General features: G+C 40.5%; 1 protein-coding gene across 1 annotated transcript; it reads right to left on the minus strand.

Moving 5' to 3' along the window:
- Positions 1-2,142: 2,142 nt before the first annotated feature.
- Positions 2,143-23,984, minus strand: C3H5orf52 (chromosome 3 C5orf52 homolog). Its single transcript, XM_007490559.3, has 3 exons — positions 23,710-23,984; positions 23,253-23,361; positions 2,143-3,451 (listed from the first exon to the last, which is right to left on the minus strand). Exons 1-3 carry the CDS (start codon positions 23,841-23,843, stop codon positions 3,203-3,205), a joined length of 492 nt encoding a protein of 163 aa, XP_007490621.1. The 5' UTR covers positions 23,844-23,984; the 3' UTR covers positions 2,143-3,202.
- Positions 23,985-24,010: the final 26 nt, after the last annotated feature.

Genomic DNA, 24,010 nt, shown 5'->3' on the forward strand with positions numbered 1-24,010 from the left:
TATTCCACATTGAGGAATCCTCAAATTCCCTACTGAGAAACATTCCCCATTTGGATGTGAGAACTCACCAGGATCAGAAATGGGAGGACCTCTATTCCACCTGTACTTAAGAATGCTTTAGGGCAGAAAACTCCTTGCTAAACAAAGAAAGTACTTGGATCCATGCTTATGGTAGGGCAAGGAGTTCTTTGAGCCAGCCCTGTTTTTAGAATTGATTCAATGGGATGCTAGGTACCTAAAAGGGTCAGGGAAGTTTTCTCTTGATGAGATTAGTTGACTCAGCTGTGTTTTCTCTAGTTCAGACTTACTGAGGATCTTTGTCGACACAGCAGCATTTTTTCTGATTCAGGCTTACTGAGGAGATTGGTCGACTTAGCAGGAATTTAGATGGGCAGTCCTTTGGAAAGCGTCTACAGTGATTGGTAGATGTAGGGACTTAGGGGAGGTGACATGGGAGAAAAACCCCTAAATAAGAAAAAGCAGAATCTCTTGATAGAGATATCCTTTTGGAGAAAGCCTTTTGGAGGATCTCTGATGAGGACAGCTTGGGAAGAATCTCTTGAGAGAGGCCTTTTGGAACAGTCTCTGGCCGGAAGGCTCTCTGGTGAAGTCAGCTGAAATGGAGCTGGCCTGGTGTCACTAGAATCCTTGTTTAGGCAGACCTTGTGGTGAGTGTTAAAAGACTGACTGACTGATTCTCTCTCTTAAGACTCAGGTCTAGGCCATATTGGCTTGAGGCCCTTCATAATGATTCCTTTTCTACTCTTTCTCTAATTCCTCATTATATTATTAATTAAAAATCTCTATAAAACCCAGTTGACTTGGGTATTTGAATAATTGGGAATATTTCCCTGGCGACCACCTTATATTTGATTTAAAACCCAAGACACTGTAGTGAAACATATTTTCTGTGGTCAAATTTACTCACCCTCTCTTATATCTATCACAATTTATATCTTCTACCATTTTAACTCACTACAGTTTATGGGTTTCACCATTTTAAATCTCACAGGCCTAAATAGACATTAGGATGTGTGATTCTGGAGCTTTATAAAGGTTGATCCTAATAAGGAAAAAGACCTATACAAAAATATTTATAGCTGCACTCTTTGTGGTGGCAAAAAATTAGAAAATGAGGGGATGCCCTTCAATTGGGGAATGGCTGAACAAATTGTGGTATATGTTGGTGATGGAATACTATTGTGCTAAAAGGAATAATGTTAACTGGAGGAATTCCATGTGAATTGGAATGACCTCCAAGAATGGATGCAGAGTAAAAGGGGAAGAACCAGGAGAACATTATACAAAGAGATGGATACACTGTGGCACAATCGAATGTAATGGACTTCTCTATTAGCAGCAATGCAATGATCCAGGACAATTCTGAAGGACTTATGAGAAAGATGCTATCCACATTCAGAGAAAGAACTGTGGGATTAAAAACACAGAAGAAAAACAATGGCTTGATCACATGGGTTGATAGGGATATGATTGGGGATGTAGCCTCTGAATGATCTCCCTAGTGCAGATATCAATTAATATGGAAATAGGTCTTGATCAACAACACATGTAAAACCCAGTGGAATTGCGTGTCAGCTATGGGGGGGAAGGGAGGAGAATATGAATATGAATCACATAACCATGGGAAAATATTCTAAATTAAATAAAAATTTTCTAATTTAAAAAAAAGAAAAAGTTGAACTGGAAGATGCCGAGTCATCTAAAAAATAAAGGATTGCAATTGATCCCTATAAAGAGGGGGAGAGACAGGAAGTGATGAGGAAAAGGGGGTATAAAAGAAGAGACAAACATGATCTGGGCCTTTTTCCTTCCTTGGTTTTTGGAGAGATTAGTTCCTTTACTCTTTTGGCTTCCTTGCTTTTAGAAAGGCTGGTCCCTTGGAGACTCTTCCCTTGGATTCTCGGTTAGTGAGTAGAACTGAAGACACTACTAGGACTTCTGGTTGAGGACTAACAGGAAATCCACATGGAGATTGGGATTTGGGGAAACCCCTGCTGGGGGATGAGCTAGACTTCGCCTGGAGCAGCACTTAGGACTGGTAGGCTAGACCAGGCTTTGTTTCCTTCCTATATTTCCCACGTTCACTATCTCTACCTTGTAAATAAAAAATGCTAACAGTCATTTTGATTTAGGGGATAATATTTTATAATTGGCAACCAGTTTTATAGCTCTCACATTGAATCAAAACTTAAATTTAATTGTTACATTAACTGGCTAACCACAAAGTTGGAAAAGTACCCTAATGTTCCTAATTAAACTATCCCCAAGTCAGTCCTGAGTAGCTAATTCTAGAGTTAAAAACCTACAGCTGTTGATCTGTTTGCTACATTGAAGTGTAAATCCTAAATCTTTTTCTTTCTTGTCCCCCTTAAGCTGAAAACAGCTGAATAACTGGCAATTGCTTGGTAAACTGGGTGTTTTTTCTTAGCTGGCCCTGAGGGCTTCACCTGGGGAGATGATTCCACCATCCCTCCTACCCTGGCTCCTTGCCTCAGAGGGGAAGCAACTCTGCCCCCACAAGCTTTCATCTTGAGCCCAGAATTTTTTAAAGCCTTTCCAAACCCCACATGTCTCTAACATTAGCTTAAGTGGGAGGTGGAATACTAGAGACTAGTGGGAGGAAAGTTGGACTTGCAATCAAAACATCTTGGTTTAAGTTCTTTCAGTATTTACCAGTCATGACCTTTGGCAATTAACTGAGCCTCAGTTTTCCCATCTATAAAAAGGTGCATCATCTTATCCCCCCTGGTGTGATGGGAAAAGGACTTTGGATAGCAGTCTGGGAAGATGAGCTTGTAATATTGCAGTGTGATGGCAGTGATTCTATTAATTCCATAGCTCACCTAATAACAAATTATCCTCAGGGGTTCAGCGAGTTTAAAATGGGAAAGTACTTTAGAACCTTGATTTTACAAAGGAGGGAGCTGAGGGCTCTAGAGAGGGGAAAGCACTTCCCTAAAATCATAAAGGCAATTAAGTGTCCAACTTGTACTTATCCTTACCTTGATGCCTACCTTCCCTCTATTCTTAGGTTTATAACTCACACATCTGTGATGCCAAGGAAACCATGCAAAATGAGTAAATAGTGACCAAAAAGAGTTTAGTTGTCACCAGGACACTCCATGAGGCTGAGCACAGCTCCTCCTCCTCCTCCTCCCCAAGAAAAGGTCTCCTCTTTTGGTCATTTGTGAATGTTTTTGGTTTTCTTGATATTATCAGACTCTCTCAGGGGAGCACTTTTCAAAGGCATCTTCTTGAACTTGGCATCATTCTCCCGTTGGTTTTGATGGATGCTTTCCAAGTATCTCTCAACAGGCAGTGCTTCCCGGCGCCAGCGGTTCATTTTCTTCATCTGGTCTGTCATGAACTTCTTCTTTAAGTGGTCGAAGAAGTAACTCATTTTCTTCTTGGTCTTCTCTGCTACTCGTCTCTTAAAAAAATAAAGGAGAAGGAGAAGGCTTTTAACCCAGAGCAAGAGGAGAATGGAAGAGTGACCCTGGAATGAAGGTGCCATCTATACCCCTTCATACCTCAGTGTACCCTCCCCACTGGGCACTTGTAGGGAAGGTATAACATAACTGTCAGGCTCTTGGTGACTTTGAAGCTTCTCAAACTCCCTCCACCGTCCCCCACCTTTGCCATCCTAAAGCAGTTTCATAGCACTCACTTAGGTAAAAGGAAACCATCACAAATGACATCTAGTCCCAACACTTACCTGAAGCATGAATTCTGTCCACAGCGTAACTGACAACTGGTCATCTAACTTCAACCCAAATTTTACCCCAATTATGGGGAGCTCACTACTACAATAGATTGTCTTGTGTCTTTACCTAAACCAAGGTTTCCCTATCTCTTAAGTATGACAAGTATGTATGAGGTGGCAAACTTGGGAAATCCCAAGTACTTCCTTATCATGGTAAAGAGAATTAGAAAGGTCTACAGAAAGCCTACAGAAAAGTCTACAGAAAAGCCAGGAGAGATTGGAAATGGCTAAGCTACTGGGCTAGAGGAGCCTCTTGTCTTTCTCCCACCTAGCCCTCAGCTCACAGGCCAGATGTGCTAAGAGAGGCAAGTCTCACCAGTTCCTCCAGGGTCATTAGAAGGTAGATACCTCATTTTCTGTTTTCCAATAGCTGCCAGCAGTGGCAGAGTTGGAACTTCAACTCTATCCCTTGAGGTCATCCACTGTGCCAAAGCACCCCTCATTTATGCCATCCAAACTATCATCCATGACCATGTCTTAACGGTTACCAGATGAATTTCTCTCTCTGTAAGCATCTGATTATGAGACATGCTGATCATCTTACAAAGTACGTGGGGTGGTCATGTTTTCCAGTGGCAGAATTTGAGGTCCCAAGAAGCAGATTAAGTTGGCTACAGCCATGCCTTTCAAGTTCAGGGCTCTTTCTGATTTAACATATGGCACCTAAGCATAGCAAGGCATAGTGGACAGAGGGCTAGACTAGGAGACACAAAGACCTGAATTCCAAACCTGCCTCGGACACTGATAAGCTCTATGGTTACAGGAGAACTCCTTGAACCCTCAGAGTCTGTCTCTTCTATAAAACAATAACAGTTCTTAGTTGTTTAAGGGAAGCCCTTGTCAAACCTCAAAGTGCTCCAGAATCTGTTACTATTTGAAGGGAAAAATAGATGCACAGAAATCTAGAACCAGTGTCTACCCTCATGCAGTAGCAGCAGCCAACCTTAAGTTGATCTTGAGTTCCAGTGGGGCTTACAATTTGAGAGCATGATGAGCTTGGTGGGGACCTGTGACCTGCCTCTGCCCTCACCTGACTTTAAAGGGTTTGGCCTCTCCAAAAGGAGGTTAGAAACAGGGCAGCCATAAGTCACTTACCTCATTTTATACCACCCACAGGAGAAGGGAGTGAAACAGCAGGCACCTTCACCCCAGTTTCCTACTTAGAACCTCAGCAAGCCTTTCCACATTCAGCATCCCCACTACTAGTCCTGTGATTCAGACTAGCTGTCTCCCTGCTTGGGCTGAGAAGTCTCTTCCTTGGGGATTCAAACTCTTAATTCCAGGGTTTCAATGATCACCTCGATAGAAGTGACCCAGATGAACTCTGGGCCTCTGCCTCAAGCTCTTTCCTGAACTTTTTCTTCTGTATTTGCCTGGGCATTCCCACCAGCACTCAGTTATTTCCCCGTAACCTCTCTTCCTATCCCACCCCCCAATAGCCAGAGCCCATTCATTCTTGAACCATTCTTTGCCTTCTCAAAAATCAAGTAAGTGCTCATTGTCTCCAAACAGCTGCCAAAATAACCTTCCAAAACCAAATCTACTTCCCGATTGCCTCCTTGGTCTCACATTCAAGGCTGTCTGTAATCGGTCTGCTTTGCTGGCCTTATTTCCCATTGCCAAGGACCTTTCAGCTGCGGCACAGAGAGATGAAGTGCCTCATCCTGCTTCCCACAAGCAGAGGTAGAACCTTTGACACCTGAGCTCTTTGCTACACCACAATGTGCTCCACACATTGCAGCCAACCTGAGCTCTTCTTCCCAGGCATTCACATCACCTTCTCCCATCTAAGGTTCCCTCTGCGGGCACTTGTTTCTAGTACATTTTGCTCTGATCCTTGATGTAGGAGGTCCTTAATAAATGAGTGTAGATGCATAGAAAAGTGGGCATAAAAGAGGACCCAAGGGAGACCTAGGGGTGTGGAACATTGTAGACAGTCAGACGCGGGTGATGTGTTGGTGTGTTTGACTGAACTTTGCCCTTTTCCATGTTTTATTTTTTGTTACAAGGGATGACTCAATGGGGAATTGGGGGGTGAGGGGATATACTTGGAACAGGTGATGTGAAAACTAAAGAGAACAAGAAAAGTGTATTTTAAAATACATTTCCTGAAAAAGCAGGCCAATGCAGTCAGTCAGTCAACTACCATTGATTAAGTAAGCACCTATTATGTACCAGGTACTGTGCTAAGCCCTGATGATACAAATGAAGACCCATCGCCCCCACCAAAAAAGAATCCTTGCCCTCCAAGAGTCCCCAGTCTAATGGGGAGACAAAATGCTAACAGTTAGGTACCTACAAGATAAAGACAGAGTCAATGAACAAAGAGAAGACACTGAGATAAAGGTGGAGTGGGGAAAGCATCTTGCTGAAGATGTGATTTTAACTAAGACCTTAAGGAGTCAAGAGAGGCCAGGAAGAGGAAGTGAGGTAAGAGATTATTCCAGGTGTGGGGACCCCGATGGGGAATTGGATGGCAGGATTATGTGAAGGAGAGGAAAGTGGAAGAATGTTGGTGGGAAGGGCCTCTGAAAACCAGCAGTCCCAGAGGGAACAGGGAGCCATGGGAGTTTCTTGATGGGAGGATGGAGTGAGGAACATGACCAGACCTGTATTTTAGGAAAATCACTATAACAGCCGAGTAGAAAATGGAAAGGGGAGACTTGAGACAGGCAGAACAACCACAAGGCTATTGTAAAAGTTCAGATGGGAGTGCTGAGGGTCTGTTTGAGAGTAAAAATTGTCGTGTCAGAGAAAAGAAAGGGCCACAGAAGAGGGATTTGTAAAGGTAGGATTGTTAGGATGTGACAACAGATTGGAATATGGTGGGTAGAGAAGAGTGTGAGTCAAGGATGACTCCTAGGTTAGGAACCAGCATATCCACAGCAATAGTAAGGAAATTCGGAAGAGGAAAGGTTTGGAGAAAACAATTCATTTTTAAGTGTTGAGCTCCCATCCAGACTGACAAGTCCAAAAGGCAGTTAGAGATTGAAGCCTGAAGACTGAGAGAGAAGACGGGGTTGAATACGTAGAACTGAGTGTCATCAGCTTAAGAGAAGAGAATTAAAACCAGAGGAGCCAATAAGATCACCAAGGAAATAGACTGATAAGAGGGCCCTGTGTAAAGGGAACCCCTTGCACAACCCGGAATGAAAGGTTATTTGTCTGGGCCAAAAGAAAGTATAAAAGAGGGGGTGAGCTTTCTTTCTCTATTCCCTTGGAGGGTGGCAGGGGAGGACCTTGGCAGAGAGAGATAGCCATGTGGAGAGACACATGGTTAGAATTAGATTAGAAACAGGCTTTAATCTCTACCTGCTTTCTTTATTCAAGTAATATTAATAAACTAAGGAAACTAAGAACCAGGAGTTTTTAATTTAACTTTAACAGATGGCAACCACCTGAAGTTTGGGGAAAAGAATCCTTTTTTAAGAAAGCCTTTTACTACAGAATAGAGAATAGATCAGTTTTGCTCCAATCCCTGCTGCAAAGCTGCTTTTCATATTTTTTCCCCCATGGCTTGCCTGCTTTTCTGGTTTTTCCACCCGCTTGCTGCTTTGCCTGTCCCCTCCCGCCAAAGCTGCTGTCTCCTGACCACTGCTGATTTCCTGGAGCCAAGCCAAAGGGTGAGATAACACCCACACACATACACAAACCAGCCCACCTGGTGAGACAAGTCTCTACTGGCTTCCACCCCTGGCTCCCTGACTCATGGTGCGGCTACTTCGAAGCCCACCCAGAGCAGGGGCCCCTGGCTCCCACCCACACTATCCACCCCTACCTGGCTTCCAAGCCAAGCCAATCCTAACCCAGAGGGGTTTCCATGATCCTGGCTATGAGGGTGGGGACTGAAGTGCCCACCCACATGAGGGGTCTCCCATGCCACACATGCCTCGCAAGACCCTGACCTCCCAGCAAGGAGTTGAGGCTCTGTGCTCCCAGCTGTGGCTAAAGGTGCACAGCAGCCAGTACACACAGTTGTAGTGCCACCCACAGGCAAGAAGTAAAACTGTGGGCAGTTTAATTTTAAAAATAATTTTAAATAATAAAATTAAATATAATTGAATACACCAAACCAAATTGAATCAAATTGAATAAATTAAAATTAGAATGATTAAGAATTGAAAATTAATATTGAATTAAATTAAATAAATTCAAATTAATAAAATTGAACAAAACCAAATTAAGCCAAACTAATTCAATGCAACAGTAATGCAATATACTAATTCAGTGTTTCATTATTTCAAACATGATATTTTTTCAATAATAATAATTATTATTATATGTATTTATTATTGGTACTATTTCCTTGCATTGGTTTCTTATTTAATCCTTCTCTAGTATAGTAGCTTTCTACAATAAAATTAAAGGAAGTTGCATCTCAAATTTTTTTTTTTATGTTTTAGGATCTTTCCATTATTTGAATTGCCCATTCAGCAATAGTCAGACAGCTCCAATAAGCAGATACAGACAGAAAGGCTAGAAATTTTTCTTCTAAATTCAGGGTCAAAAGTCTAGACACTATGGGAAATATTGCAACATATCAGAGGAAATCAGGAAAAATTCCTACAGGTTCACCCCTATATAAATAAACTATTGAATTCTTGGGGTGATCCTAATTTTCCCAAATAACATGGCATATCAAAGAAGGAAGTAAAGAGACTATGCAAAGTGTGGACAGTAAAATCCTTTAGCGGGCCAAGGTATGGTTCTTTTGATTTTGATTTTAAAGTTTTAGACAAACTAAAACTGGTCAATGGCCATAAGGATTCTAAAGAGTATACCCTCTGGTCATTGTGGGAATTTAACAAAACTCATGGAAAATAGCTTGATTAACTCTGAAAACCCTGAGAAACTGCTCTCATTGCCCTCCAGCCAGGAGGTTATTCTTTCTTTAGATACATACCATTCTGGCTTGATTCCTTCAGTTCCTCCTCCTAAACCCTTGAATAAATCTAACAAGAAAGATCCCCTGCCTTCTTTGAGTCAGACCAGGATTTGACTCCTTCTACCCCTCCTAATTCCATGCCCCTCTCACCTCCCAGTCCACCTTTGATACCATCTCTCTACCCCACTTTACCTAAGCCTGCCCAGTCTCTACCTTGCCCTGCCCACTTCCTCTCTTGCCTTGCCCAGTTTTTCACTGCCCACTGCCCAAACCCACCCTTTCTTCCCCCTTGTTCGACTTCTCCCCCTAACTCTCCTTGGTCCCCTCTCTTTCCCCTACTGGCCCAGCCCCCCACCCTTCTCCCCATCCTTACTTTCCCTGCTCCCCTTTGCCTCCCCGCCTGCTTTCCTTCTCCCTCCCCTCCTTTCCCTGGCCAACCCCTCCCAACTAACTCAGTCTCCTCCTCTCCTCCTGGCCCACAACCCCACTCTCCTCCCTGCCCTTACCCCCATTCCTTTCACCCTACATCTGACCTCTTGATCAGCCCCTCCCTCCCCCTTCAATCACTCCTCCCCCTTCCCCCACCCATTCAACTCCAATCTGAACATCAAATAAGATTCCAGTAACCATAGACAACTCAAATTCCTATTCCCTCTGTGAGATTTAAAATGGTTAAGGTCTTAAACTGTAGTGATTAAAATAGTGGAAGATATAAATTGTGATAGATATAAGAGAAGGTGAGTAAATTTGACCGTAGAAATATGTTTCACTACAGTGTCTTGGTTTTTAAATCAAATATAAGGTGGTCACCAGGGAAATATTCCCAATTATTCAAATACCCAAGTCAATTGGGTTTTATAGAGATTTTACTTAACAATACAATGAGTAATCAAAGAAAGAGAGAGAGAGTAAGAAAGGAATAAGTATGAAGGGCCTCAAGCCAATATGGCCTAGACCTGAGCCTTAAGAGAGAAATCAGTCAGTTTTTTATAACTCACCATAAGATCTGTCTAAGTGAGGATTTCTAATGACACCAGGTCAGCAGCATCTCAGCTGCTTTCACCAGCTCCCTCCTCCATCTGAATGTTTCAGAATCAGTCTCCTCAGAATGAGTCTCTCCAATCTGAATGTTTCAGAATGACTCCCCAGCTCTTCCCTGAGCTCTTATTTTTAAGGGCAAAATCTCCTCTGTCACCTCCCCTAAGTCCTTACATCTACCAATCACTGTAGATGTTTCTAAAGGACTGCTCATTCTTAGTCCACACCTAAGAAGGTGTGGATTTTTGAGTAATTCACACCAGGAAAGCTCTGAGTAAGTTTTCCAGTTCTTTGTTCCTTGTAAATTCACAAGTTGCTTGACCTTTATAGGTACTTAGCTTAAGAAAAGTATGGGTTTAAGTACTATTCATTTTTCTCAAGGAGCTCTCTGTCCTAAAGCAGTCCTAAGTAGGGTGGAGTAGGGATATTCCCAAGGCAAGGAGCCCCCACACTCAAGTAGAGTTCTCACCATCTGCTAGGGAATTTTTTTAAGTAGAAGATTCCCCAATGGGGGAAATTTCCAACATTCATAAGTCTGAGAAATTTTGAGGTTTACAATCCCCCCTGGTGATCATGGGAGACTAGTCTCCCCATTGATCATTTAACATAATCAATTTTTGTAATTCAAAATGCACTTCTAACTATAGATATACACGATATTCAATTTTCTAAGAGAAATTAGAATAGTGAGAGAGGAAATAGAAAAGAAAAGAAAAAAGAAAAGAAAAGAAAAGAAAGCAAAACCAATGTTTTGCTAGGCGCATTGACAGAAAGCCAAATTAGGGGCAGTTCCTTTTGGCATGAATGTGTACATTTACAATAAATGTTCAATCAAAGTTCAGTTCAATCAATCATATACAAAGTTCATTCTTGATTTTCTTGATGAAGTGTAGGTTTTCCGACATCTTTCTGCAACAGTTCATTCTCTGGATATAAAAGTTTCAAACTTCTTTCTTGAAGATCTTTTCTCGAACAAAATCAAAATCTTGAATTTTTATAAAAGTACAATCTTAAAACAAAAAAATCAAAATTCTTGGATTTTTATAAAAATACAATCTCAAACAAAAAATTCAAAAATGCTTATTTTAAAATTAAAATACAATCCCCCCTGAAGTATTAAAAAATCATTCAGTTCAACTCAGAATGCAATGTTGAGTTATGAGTCATTATCAAAAGAAGAGAAAAATAACCAAAAACATAAGAAAAATTCAAAATAAGCCTTGTATAGGTCCAGTTTAAAGTAATTTCTATCCCACAAGTATGTAGGACAGAATGCAATAATATTTCACTTAGTCATTTGTAGCCAAGACTACAGGAAGTTGCCATAATGTAAGAAGAGAAGAGTAACTAGAATTCTATTTTGATAGGGAAATGTCATTCCCTCGTCTGACTTTTTTGTCATTCTCAGGGATATAGGGAGCCAGCATGATAGTCAAACTTTATACTTGTATGAGTACTTCGTAAAGAGTGTAGATACAAGAAAGTCCTATAACTTATCATATGTCAAGCGTCGCAACCTCGAGTCTCACATTAGTATTTCCTGTGTGCTCTTTTTGGCACTATTCAGGTTAAGTCTGTGCTCCTTGTTTTTTATCGCTATTTCTGGAATCAGATTCAAACATTAATCACAGTCCTATAATATTTTATCAATAAATGGCAGGTTCCCATAATTTAAAGCTTTTAGGTATATATTGATATTATAGCAAGAATATATATTAACTTCTATTACTGCAGGAAAAAATATTAATATTAATTATGTGTACCTTCAGTACAAAAATGAGAAAAAATCAAATATTCTAATCAAAATACAGAAAAGAAATAATAAAAATAAGGAAAAAATCAGCAATTCAATGTGTTTTCAAAAAAACAGCATTCATTTGTCTATGGATTATTATCTCCAATTCATATGATAGGATAGAGTCAATCAGTCTCAGCAGAAGATGCTTTCTTCACATGTGAGCAGTGAATCCAAGAGTCCCTTTCTCCAATCTTTATAGATGTTGGAGTAGTTAATAATATTTGGAATGGTCCTTCCCATGAAGGTTGAGTTGCTCCAATTCGCTTGAAATTCTTAATATAAACTTTATCTCCTGGATTCAGGTCATGCAGAGAAAAGTCTAATGGTCCAGCTTGTACTGCAGCTCCGGATTCATGAAGTTCACATAGTTTGTGCTGTAACTCCTGTATATAGGAAGCAATAGTAATATCTCCCCCTAATAGTGAGGTATATGCAAGGGAGAAAGGCTTAGCCTGTATAGGCGGATGTCCAAAAAGCATCTCAAATGGTGAAATATGTAAGTCTCCTCTAGGCCTGCTTCTAAGATAAAATAGGGCCAGAGGGAGAATTTCAGGCCATTTTAAATGTGTCTCAGTGCATAATTTGCCAATCATAGTTTTAAGTTCTTTGTTCATCCTCTCAACTTGGCCTGAGCTCTGGGGATGATATGGAACATGAAATTTGGGAGTTATTCCCAAGCAAGAATATATCTGATTTAGAACAGAATCAGTAAAATGACTCCCCCTATCAGAATCAATATGTGCTGGCAGGCCAAAACGAGGAATAATTTCCTTTAAAAGTATCTTTGCAACAAAATCCGCCGTGGCTCTGGTCGCAGGAAATGCTTCCGGCCATCTGGTTAGTGGATCTACAATTACTAGACAAAATTTATAACGTCCAGCCTTTGGCATCGTTATGAAATCTATCTGTAGATGTTCAAAAGGTGTGTAAGCCAGAGGACGTCCACCAAAGGCTTTTCCACGAAATGTATGTTGGTTATATGCCTGGCAGGTAGAGCAGGCTGAACACACTTTAGAGGCTATGGTAGTTATACTAGGGGCTATCCATACACTCTTAACAGAGTCCATGATGCCCTGGGTGCCAAAATGACCATTTTTATGAATAGATTGGCAAATTTGGTTATAGAAACTTTTAGGGAGCAGGGGTTTTACTTCAGATGACACCCACACTCCATTAATCTCTTTTGCTTTGAATTTTTGTTTCCATTTTTCCACTTCCTTTTCATTATAGGAAAGTGGTAAATTTAAATCATTAGTAGTTGTTAATGTTAAAATTAATTCAGGCCCTTCTATAGCTGCTAGCTTTGCAGCGGCATCTGCTCGGTCATTTCCTCTAGAGACAGGGTCAGTGCCACCTGTATGGGCAGAACAATGAACTACAGCTAGGGCTTCAGGAAGCTGGAGAGAAGAAGGAACTTCATTAATAATTTCTGCATTAGCTATAGATTTTCCAGCTGAGGTTAGGAATCCTCTCTGGAGCCATAACATTCTGACTGAGTGACAAATGCCAAAAGCATATCTAGAATCCTTATAAATTGTTGCCTTTTTATCCTTGGCAATTATACAAGCTTGCTTCAGAGCTATGAGTTCTGCTCCTTGAGTATTAATGTTAGAAGGTAGTGAAGCTGACCATTCAGTGGCAAATTCTGAGACTACGGCAGCTCCAGTGTAACGTATGCCATCCCTCATAAAAGAGGAACCATCGGCAAATAAAATCAGATCTGCATTGTCTAAGGGAGTGTCCAAGAGATTATCTCGAGGCTTTTCTGCCATGGACACTAATGTTTCACAATTGTGTAATGGTTCTCCTGAAGTTGGTAAATCTGGAAGCAAGGTGGCAGGGTTAAGAGTAGTACAACGTTTTAAAGTAATGTTTTCACTATTTAATAGGGTTATTTCATATCTTGTAATTCTCTGATCCGAGAATGCCTGTGTTCTATGTTTTATCAATAATGCTTCTACCTCATGTGGGCATATTATTGTTAATGGACATCCCAATACTAAATCAACAGTTTTTGTTACTAGTAAGGCTGTAGCAGCTACTCCTCTAAGACATGGTGGTGCTCCTGCTGCTACTGGGTCCAATTTAGCAGAATAATAAGCAATTGGGCACTGAGAAGGTCCCAAAGTCTGAGTTAACACATCAGAAGCTACTCCTCTTCGCTCATGCACATACAAAGTAAATGGCTTGTTATAATCTGGGATGCCTAGAGCAGGGGAAGACATGATAGCTCTTTTTAGATCTGATAGAGCTGACAAGTGTTCAGGCTCTAATTTGAGGGGTTCAGGAACCGAATCCTTTGTTAATGCTATAAGGGGTTTAGTAATTTCCCCATAGCAAGGAATTCATTGTCTGCAAAACCCTGTTGCTCCTAAAATTGCTCTCAACTGTTTCTTAGTAGTAGGAGCGCTTAAATTTTGAATATTCTCAATTCGTTTTGGAGAAATATAACGAGCACCAGCAGTCAAGATGAATCCCAAATATTCTACTCTTGGGAAACACCACTGAACTTTATCCTTAGAGATTTTATGTCCTCTTTTGTGCAATTCCAAAAGAAGGTGCTTGCTATCTTCTTGACATGTTTTTGCGTCTATTGAAGCCAAGAGTAGATCATCTACATATTTGATTAATTTGCTATTTTTAAATGTTATATTGTCTGTGTCTTGGCTCAAAATTTACTCAAATAAACTCGGACTTTCCACATAACCTTGTGGCAGCCGACTCCATGAATATTGTGAGCCCTTCCAGGTAAAAGCAAAAATATGCCTGGAGTTCTCATGTATAGGTATGGAAAAGAAAGCTGAACACAAGTCTACTACTGTAAAGTATGTAGCTGTGCTAGGAATAGAGGAAATAATAGTATTTATGTTAGAAACTACGGAGTGTCTCTTTATAATGTGATTATTCACTGCCCTCAGATCCTGTACGAATCTATAGAGGTGCTTGCCATCGGGCCTTCTTTTTGGTTTTTTAACTGGCAGGATGGGCGTGTTGTATTCAGATTTGCAAGAGATTATTATTCCCTGTTCTATTAATGAGTTAATAACTGGTGTAATACCCTCAATTGCCTCCTTTGAGAGGGGATACTGAGGGATGGAAGGAGGTGGGCTAGATTTAGTTTTTATCTGCACAGGAACAGCAGATTTAAGTAAGCCTACATTGGAAGAAGATGTGGCCCAAAGAGACTCTGGTATATCCTTAGGTATTTCAAAAGTGGAAGGCTCTTTTGCCTCCTGGTTTTCCGAGAGAAGTACAGGGAGTAAATTTAAAGATTCCTCTGGTACTTCCAATGATAAAGAACCACCTGGTGAACAAGTTATTGTGGCTCTGAGTTTGCATAGAAGGTCTCTCCCCAGCAAATTTAAGGGGGAGTCAGGCATCAAAAGAAAGGAATGTTGTACCTCTAGGGGTCCTACAGACACCATTCTAGGGGCAAGTTTTTCAACTCTTTGGGGTATTCCTGATACTCCCATTACACTTTGTGAATCAACGGAATAACAATTTAAATCTGGTACATTCTTCAATACAGACCTGGTAGCTCCAGTGTCTAATAGACAATCATAATAAGTGTTACCCACCTTTAAGGTAACATGGGGTTCATTAGTATGGGGAGGGCAGTGGATAGGGACAACGGGTAGTAGGACATCAGGGTCCGGAAAATCAAAGGTTGCATCCTCTGATTCCTGTGCCCCAGCCCCCCCCCCGAGACGCCATCATTGTGTTTGGGATATTCCTAAGGCAAGGAGCCCCCACACTCAAGTAGAGTTCTCACCATCTGCTAGGGAATTTTTTGAAGATTCCCTAGCAGATGGTGAGAACTCTACTTGAGTGTGGGGGCTCCTTGCCTTGGGAATATCCCTACTCTACCCTATTCTGAAACATTCAGATGGAGGAGGGAGCTGGTGAAAGCAGCTGAGATGCTGCTGGCCTGGTGTCATTAGAAATCCTTACTTAGACAGATCTTATGGTGAGTTATAAAAAACTGACTGATTTCTCTCTTAAGGCTCAGGTCTAGGCCATATTGGCTTGAGGCCCTTCATACTTATTCCTTTCTTACTCTCCCTCTCTTTCTTTGATTACTCATTGTATTGTTAAGTAAAATCTCTATAAAACCCAATTGACTTGGGTATTTGAATAATTGGGAATATTTCCCTGGCGACCACCTTATATTTGATTTTAAAACCCAAGACACTGTAGTGAAACATATTTCTACGGTCAAATTTACTCACCCTCTCTTATATCTATCACAATTTATATCTTCCACTATTTTAATCACTACAGTTTAAGACCTCAACCATTTTAAATCTCACAGTTTATGACAACCTTACGAAGTTGGTGAGAAACTCTCAAAAGCCTTCTGTGAAATCTCTTTCCTTTATCTCTTTGCCTTATTACTTGTCTATCAGTCAGTTTTGTTTTCTGTTTTAACTTGACTTCAATTTACAGCTGCAAGAACGGGTGAGTAAAAAACCTTTTTGATTCTCCTTAAATTAAGCTGTTTTAGATCTTAGCAACAGGGCCCTAAGGTCCTGGCTAGCAATTGCCTAAATTAGGATTAGAAAAACCTGGGAAAACGTTTTGGCCTTGTCCTGCTTCCCACGTTTTTACTTTAGAAATATGGAGTCACAGACAGTTCAGAACTTAGTTAACAACTGGAGTTTCAGTAAATACTTTGTTCTTTTCTTAGTACAAGCATTGGTCTGCAGCTTACTTAGCAGCTGGCTCATCAGCCCCATGACCAATCTTATAAATACAGAATTCCTTGTCTCTCTGAAAGGGCTCATCACATGGAACTTATGGCAAAATCTAATCAACATACTACTTTCCCTTGAGTTTTTGATTGTTGTAATCTTAATATTGTATTTCCATGAAGAACTCAATTCTCAGTCAAACCAACCAATTGCTCCAATCTCATATTCAACAAATGGAAAAACTGAATACTAGACAGGACCTTATAGAGGAAGATCAGGGAGAGATTGTAACTTTTATAAGAAGCATTAACAGAGAGTTAAGAACATTATCAAAATCTCTGTCCCACCTTGCTATGGACAATAACCCTCTTAACGAACCCACCCCTCCCCCTGCCCCCTTGGCCTCAGAAAACCCACCCACTCCTCCCACTGCTCATGCTTCCAACCCAACACAATCAACTCTAAATTCACACCCTACCGGTACTTCTGATCTTAATCCCTTCATGGTTGCCATAAACTGTGAGATTTAAAATGATTGAGGTCTTAAACTGTAGTGATTAAAATAGTGGAAGATATAAATTGTGATAGATATAAGAGAGGGTGAGTAAATTTGACCGCAGAAATATGTTTCACTACAGTGTCTTGGTTTTTAAATCAAATATAAGGTGGTCACCAGGGAAATATTCCCAATTATTCAAATACCCAAGTCAATTGGGTTTTATAGAGATTTTACTTAACAATACAATGAGTAATCAAAGAAAGAGAGAGAGAGTAAGAAAGGAATAAGTATGAAGGGCCTCAAGCCAATATGGCCTAGACCTGAGCCTTAAGAGAGAAATCAGTCAGTTTTTTATAACTCACCATAAGATCTGTCTAAGTGAGGATTTCTAATGACACCAGGCCAGCAGCATCTCAGCTGCTTTCACCAGCTCCCTCCTCCATCTGAATGTTTCAGAATCAGTCTCCTCAGAATGAGTCTCTCCAATCTGAATGTTTCAGAATGACTCCCCAGCTCTTCCCTGAGCTCTTATTTTTAAGGGCAAAATCTCCTCTGTCACCTCCCCTAAGTCCTTACATCTACCAATCACTGTAGATGTTTCTAAAGGACTGCTCATTCTTAGTCCACACCTAAGAAGGTGTGGATTTTTGAGTAATTCACACCAGGAAAGCTCTGAGTAAGTTTTCCAGTTCTTTGTTCCTTGTAAATTCACAAGTTGCTTGACCTTTATAGGTACTTAGCTTAAGAAAAGTATGGGTTTAAGTACTATTCATTTTTCTCAAGGAGCTCTCTGTCCTAAAGCAGTCCTAAGTAGGGTGGAGTAGGGATATTCCCAAGGCAAGGAGCCCCCACACTCAAGTAGAGTTCTCACCATCTGCTAGGGAATTTTTTTAAGTGGAAGATTCCCCAATGGGGGAAATTTCCAACATTCATAAGTCTGAGAAATTTTGAGGTTTACATCTCTAAGGCAGCAATTCTCAACCTCTCAATTTGTAGCAATGAGAATACATAATGCATATAAAGTATTTACATTCTGAATCATAACTGTAGCAAAATTACAGTTTTGAAGTAGCCACCAAAATAATTTTTTGGTTTGGGGTCACTGCAACATGAGGAACTGTACTGCGGGGTCACGGCATTAGAAAGATTGAGAACCACTGTTCTAAGGCTGTTCCCACTTATAACAAAAGAGGGAATTTAGTAAATATTAGACATCATATGCCTTTCCACAAAACATTGAGAGATTCAAAGAAAAAAATATCCTTCCTTTGAAGATGAATCCATCATAGTCATAATAAATTTGAAAGCATTTATAGAAGTTATAATCCAGGGGGCTGCTGGGTGGTTCAGTGGATTGAGAGCCAGGCATAGAGATGGGAGGTGCTAGGTTCATATCTGGCTTCCCAGTTGTATGACCCTAGGAAAACCACTTAACCCCCATTGCCTAGCCCTTACCACTCTTCTGCCTTGAACCAATACATAGTATTGATTCTAAGACTGAAGGTAAGAGTTTTAGGGGGGGGGAAAGAAGTTATAATACAATATGGGCAAATGTACAGGATTTAATGCACACTCTGCTAACAGAACACAAAAGAAATAATGTTCTTTCTCTTATTAATCAGGCCCAGAGAGAGAGGGAGATTCATTGGCAGGCTGAAGACTCTATTTGGGACCCAAATTCAGAGTAAGATTAATTACATCTATATCAGGCTAGGAGTACATTATTAAAAGCAATGAGGGCTTGTTCCGACAGACCAGGTACTTGGACTAAATTTGAAGTCTTGAAGCAGAAGGATAATGAGAAACCATCTCAGTTCTTGGATAGATGTATTGAACTGGGATGCAGATATCTGAACCTAGATCTTTCTAGGGCAGTGGTTCTCAACCTTTCTAATGCCATGACCCCGCAATACAGTTCCTCATGTTGCAGTGACCCCAAACCAAAAAATTATTTTGGTGGCTACTTCAAAACTGTAATTTTGCTACAATTATGATTCGGAATGTAAATGCCTGATATGCATTATGTATTCTCATTGCTATAAATTGAGAGGTTGAGAACCTCTGTTCTAGGGGAAAAGATGTTAGACACATAAGAACACAATTTGTTAAAAACTGCTGCAGAGTGGTTAGGAAATATTTTATTATTAAATGTCCTGACTGGCCTACTATGGACCTTGATAAATTAAAGAGAGTAACAGTTTACATCTTTGACAGCCATGAAAAGGAAGATAGAGAGGAAGCTGAATTAGTGGAGAAATTAAAGGAGAAAAATGAATTAAGGAATTAGAGGAACAAGTAAAAGAAGGAGCTATTAGACAGACAGATCATAGCTCTTTTAAAGGAACTAAGAGGCAACCAGTGACTTGGTTTTTTTGTTTGTTTTGTTTTGTTTTTGTGGGAAGGAATTCCATATAGCAATGGATTGTAGAAACAGGAAGCAAGAAAATAGAAACAGAAGCAGGTTAAGAAATAATAATAATGATAACAATAATAGATCCTCTAACAAGATCAATGATTGTAATAGGGTAAATTACAACACAGACCATAATGCACCATGCCAAGGAATCTGTTATCACTCTGAGGTATCACAAGGAAATAACCAAAATGTCCAGAGATGTGGCCAAAGAAATCTAGATAAATGATGGTACTTGGGAGGGGAAGGGATCTCAAAGAGTCTGGAGGTGAATTTTAGCCTGTGATGAACTTTTCAGAACCTACTGCCTTACTGATGTTGACTGTTTCAGTTTGTTCCCTTCCCCGTAGTAAAGAAGTCTCTGTAAAGCAATCTTGAATACAGATCTACCTCCAGGAGACAAGGTATATATAATTTCCAGTGAACTACTCCAATAGCTATCAAAATTAGAGAAAAAGCCTCTTGGATTCATTGCTCACATATAAAATGGGTACCTTCTATTGACACTGACTGTCACATATATTGTATTTATTGCTTATTTGTTTTTAAATTTAATTTTGTTTTTAAGTTTACATATTAATCAAATCTGAAATATTTCATTACACAATGTCACTTTAAGTTACTATGTTTTGGCTGTTAACATTGCTTTCATTTGTACTCTCCTCTTATAATTTTGGGGATTGTGGTACTTCTTAGAATCTGCATTAGCTCTTGTACTACTGTTTATAACAGTGGTTCTCAACCTTTCTAATGCCATGACCCCGCAATACAGTTCCTCATGTTGCAGTGACCCCAAACCAAAAAATTATTTTGGTGGCTACTTCAAAACTGTAATTTTGCTACAGTTATGATTCAGAATGTAAATACTTGATATGCATTATGTATTCTCATTGCTACAAATGGAGAGGTTGAGAACCACTGGTTTATAACAAGCTTTTACCTGGTGAAAAAATTATGTACATTCACACTGTGAATCATGGCCAAGTTAGAAAGGAAATAGAACTTGTTTTTGAGTGAAAACCTTTATATTATGTGTCTCTTTGCTGGCACATTGTCACATAGAATGTGAACTATAAATTCCTGATTTTAAATTTTTTATTATTGTTTTTCTTATATTTGCAATAGGATATTTGTTTTTTCTTCTTTTTTGTACTTGAGTAAATGGAATCACCTATTAATGTTTTTTTCTTTTATTTTGAAGGATAAGTTTACAATATTTATTAGCCCTAATACCAATGCATATCCCAAAGCTTTAGACTATGGAAACTGACATTGGTTGTTAAGTATTATGGGACTTTTACTAATAATTGTGTCTGATTTCAGAAGAAGGGATCAAAAAATGTGCCACTTCACAGTGCAAAGAACCACAAGGTCAAGAAGACGAACAATTCCTGTGGGATTGCTCAGGATCTATGCAAAGACAGAGGACTTGTTTTGAGGTTCATGGAAGTGGATAGTTGACAAATCCAGACACTGGACTTCCCCATGCCAGATTCCTACAAGTACCTTAGTTTGGCTTTCATTTTGGTTCCTCTATCTTTGAGGTTGAAGGTAAAATCAGACCAGGGAATCATATTTCCCTTTTATCTCAGAATCTAGTCCCTTTTCTTTTATAGTATGGCAATTTTGTGAAGTCCTGGCTGCTGATGAGTAAGTAAAATATTGCTGCAATTGTCCTGCAGACTTATAGAACATAAATCACTTTAATTGGGCCTTGCTGGTGATTTGAGGGACTGTTATGGGGTTTTTTTACTCAATTTTATACACATAAGATTTTGATATATGTATTTATTTTTATTAAGAATTTTTTCTCTTCTATTGGGCTTTTGGGGGGGGTTTGATTTTCTTTTGGGAATTGATTCATATAATTCATAACTCAGCCATGTATCCTGGGGTGATTCTAGTGTTGGTCAACACCCTCCTCGGGGCAGAGATTGTAAAATTATTCTAAAATCCAAGGTTTAAAATCTTTTAAAGAAATTTTAGGGAAAGAAAATCGTTAACACCCTGAATCAAGAAAATGGATCGTTTGGAGAAGATGTCATAAGGAAGCCTATGGAAACCACACACTGCATCAAAAGATCCAGAGTGAACTTTGGTATATATGAGCTGAACTGAACATATCATTTATTCTAAATGTAAATTCTTATGCCAAAAGAGAGTGCCCCTAATTGGCTTTTTGTCAATGTGTCTATCAATCATTTTTGTTTTCTTTCTCTTTTCTTTCCCTCTTATCCACAAATTGTTATAATTCCCTCTAGGTAAAGTGCAATGTTTTACATACCTCTAGTAAAAGAAGCTTTAGAGGTAAAAGAAGGTTATGTGAAATGATTCCCTGGGGAGACTAGGCATGTTAATCTCCTAAGACTTCCAAGTGAGGAGATTTTAACATGATTATCTCCCAATAGAATCACAGTGGGGATTGTGTAAAAGGAACCCCTTTGCCCTGGGGTTGTCCAACCTGTGTCTCTGTGCTGCATGACTCAGTGTCACCTGAATGCTCCAAACATAGGTCACAGGTGAAGAGTCTTAGGGACACAATCCAGAACAAAAGGTTAGGAATCCGGGCCAAAAGAAAGGGTAAAGGGCGTGTGAGGGGGTGCACTCTCTCTATTCCCTTGGATGGTGGCAGTGGAAGACTTTGGTTAAGTGAGATAACCATGTGGGGAGACACATGGTTAAAATTAGATTATAAATAGTCTTTAATCTCTATCTGCTTTATTCAAGTAATATTAATAAACTCTATGGAAACCAAGAACCAGGAGTTTTCAATTTAATTTTCCCAGAACGGAGCTTTGGGGGACACCCATTGTCTCAAAAAGATTTATTTAGGAGCAGTTAGAAAGGAAGGAACCTGGAGAGAGGGGTGTCCTGAAAATCTAAAGCAAGAAAGTATCAAGGAAGAGAGAGGGATCAACAATGGCAAAGACTACATGGTCTTTGACCTTGAGAAGTGAGAGGTCAAGGAGAATGAGGGCTGAGAAAAAGCCATTGGATTTAGCAAAAAGAGATCCCTGGTAACTTTTTTAAACCCTTACCTTCCATCTTAGAACCAATGTGCATATTGGTTCTATAGTGCATATTGGTTCTAAGGCATGAGTGGTAAGGGTTAGACAATGGGAGTTAAGTGACTTGCCCAAGGTCACACAGGTAGGAAGTATCTGAGGCCAGATTTGAACCCTGGACTTCCTGACTCTGGGCCTAGCTCTCCATCCACTGAGCCACTTATCTCCCCCCTCCTGATAAATTTGAAGAGAGCAGCATCTATGGAATGATGAAGCTGGAAATCAAGCTACATAGAGAGAAGAGGAGAGTGAACAGAATGTGTGTACCTACATTCATCAGGATTGGAAGAGAATTTGGAGAGACAGTTTCATGTTCAGTAGGATGGCATCTTTTGGGTACACACAGAGCTGGCTTGCCCATTTTCCCCCTTTCTGATAGATCATAGCCCAGGACCACCTGTTGGCCTCCCCCCTCCCCCCCATAGCAGGGAGAGGGAGCAGGAGGAAGAGCCCCAACTGAGTTTTTTCCACAAGCCTCCAGACCACCAGGAATGCCTAAGTCCTCAGCTTTCTCTTCTTTGAACAAAGAGCTGAAACCCTTGCCGCACCATTTGTACAAAGAGAGAAAAACTAGTAAAATTTCTTGCCTGCCTGAATAGCCAAGGAGGACCAAACCAGATCAATCTCTTGCTACCTATCACTCTTTCCACTCATGCTTTTTTTTTCCCCCCATAAAGTCAATATATTTTGTGTTAAGACCTGGAAGAGGGGAAAAAAACCTGGGCTCTGCACTTCCTCTTGCTATTTCCTGGTTGTGGGACTTTAAAGGTAAGTTGGATCCCTTCCCCAAGCCTTCAATAGTTTATCAGCCATCATAAGTTCCCTGCTGGTCACAGCAGTCCCTTGAGAGAGGTGGTACATGAATGTGAAAAAAGAGTCCCTGAAGTGAAGATTCCATCACTATTCCCCTAACTTTCACTGCCCCTCTCCCACAATACAAAATCCCTATTTTCTGACCTGACTCAAAACAAGAGTTTGGGAGAAATCTGAGGTCCCTTTTGCTTCAAAAAGTAAAGGAGGGCCAGGAGGGAGAAGACTGGCACATTGTAATATAACCGTATAGCTAGTCACTACATTACCTCCAATTCATAGAGTCGCTGAGCACTGAGGTTGTCTCGGATAATCACCCTTGATAAGTGACTCTTAGGTAAAAATTTTTTCACAGCCACCTCACTGGCATTCATCAAGCTGGAAAGGGAAGAGTAGTATATAAGTCAGGGATACCTTGGGCAAGGCCAGGGTCTCCAGAGAAGTCTTGACTATTCCCAGAACTTCTCAGGTAAGCCAGCAATAAAAAAGGGAAATGAAAGAATTTGTTGATCGATTTCCTTTTGGAACTGAACCCCAGGGTGAATCCAGGAGCCACCCTCAGAACCGGGTTTTGGGGAAGTGGAGATCAAAAAGGGTTTTGAAAAAGGCTGAAAAAGTTTGAAGGGAGAGAATGTTTAAAATATTTTAGGGAGGGGACCTTAGGTGAAAGTCGAAGGTCGGGCTGGGTGGTCCTTGGGGTGCGGGCTAGGAAGGGGCCAGAAGCACCTGAAAAGCACAGGTGTCTCACTGGCCTTGGGTTTTAAGAACACCACCCGGGGTGGACTGCGCGCGTAGTTGGTCCGGTTCCGCTCCAGAGCCCGGTGCAGAGCCTGCGATTGTAAAGAGGGGTCCATGGTCATAGCTGGGCCAGGCAGGCGGGTTGGCAGTTGAATGGAGCTGGACCTGGCACTAGACTGTTCTGCATCACCCGTCCCCTAGGAGACAGGCCGAGAACTGTTAGAGGGCTCCAGACAAAAAAAGGGAGGAATGTCCCCGGAAGACCCTGTTGCCCGGGAAACGGACCCGG

Source organism: Monodelphis domestica, chromosome 3 (assembly GCF_027887165.1).
Source record: "Monodelphis domestica isolate mMonDom1 chromosome 3, mMonDom1.pri, whole genome shotgun sequence".
NCBI lineage: Eukaryota > Metazoa > Chordata > Mammalia > Didelphimorphia > Didelphidae > Monodelphis > Monodelphis domestica.

What these genes read in the sequence shown, in the direction of transcription:
- C3H5orf52 (XM_007490559.3), bottom strand. Translation starts at nt 23,843, where the DNA reads ATGACCATGGACCCCTCTTTACAATCGCAGGCTCTGCACCGGGCTCTG. An exon ending in GAGACACCTGTGCTTTTCAG is followed by an intron (nt 23,362 to 23,709) that starts GTGCTTCTGGCC and finishes TTCCCTTTCCAG; the next exon opens with CTTGATGAATGCCAGTGAGG. An exon ending in AGCGACTCTATGAATTGGAG is followed by an intron (nt 3,452 to 23,252) that starts GTAATGTAGTGA and finishes TATTTTTTTAAG; the next exon opens with AGACGAGTAGCAGAGAAGAC.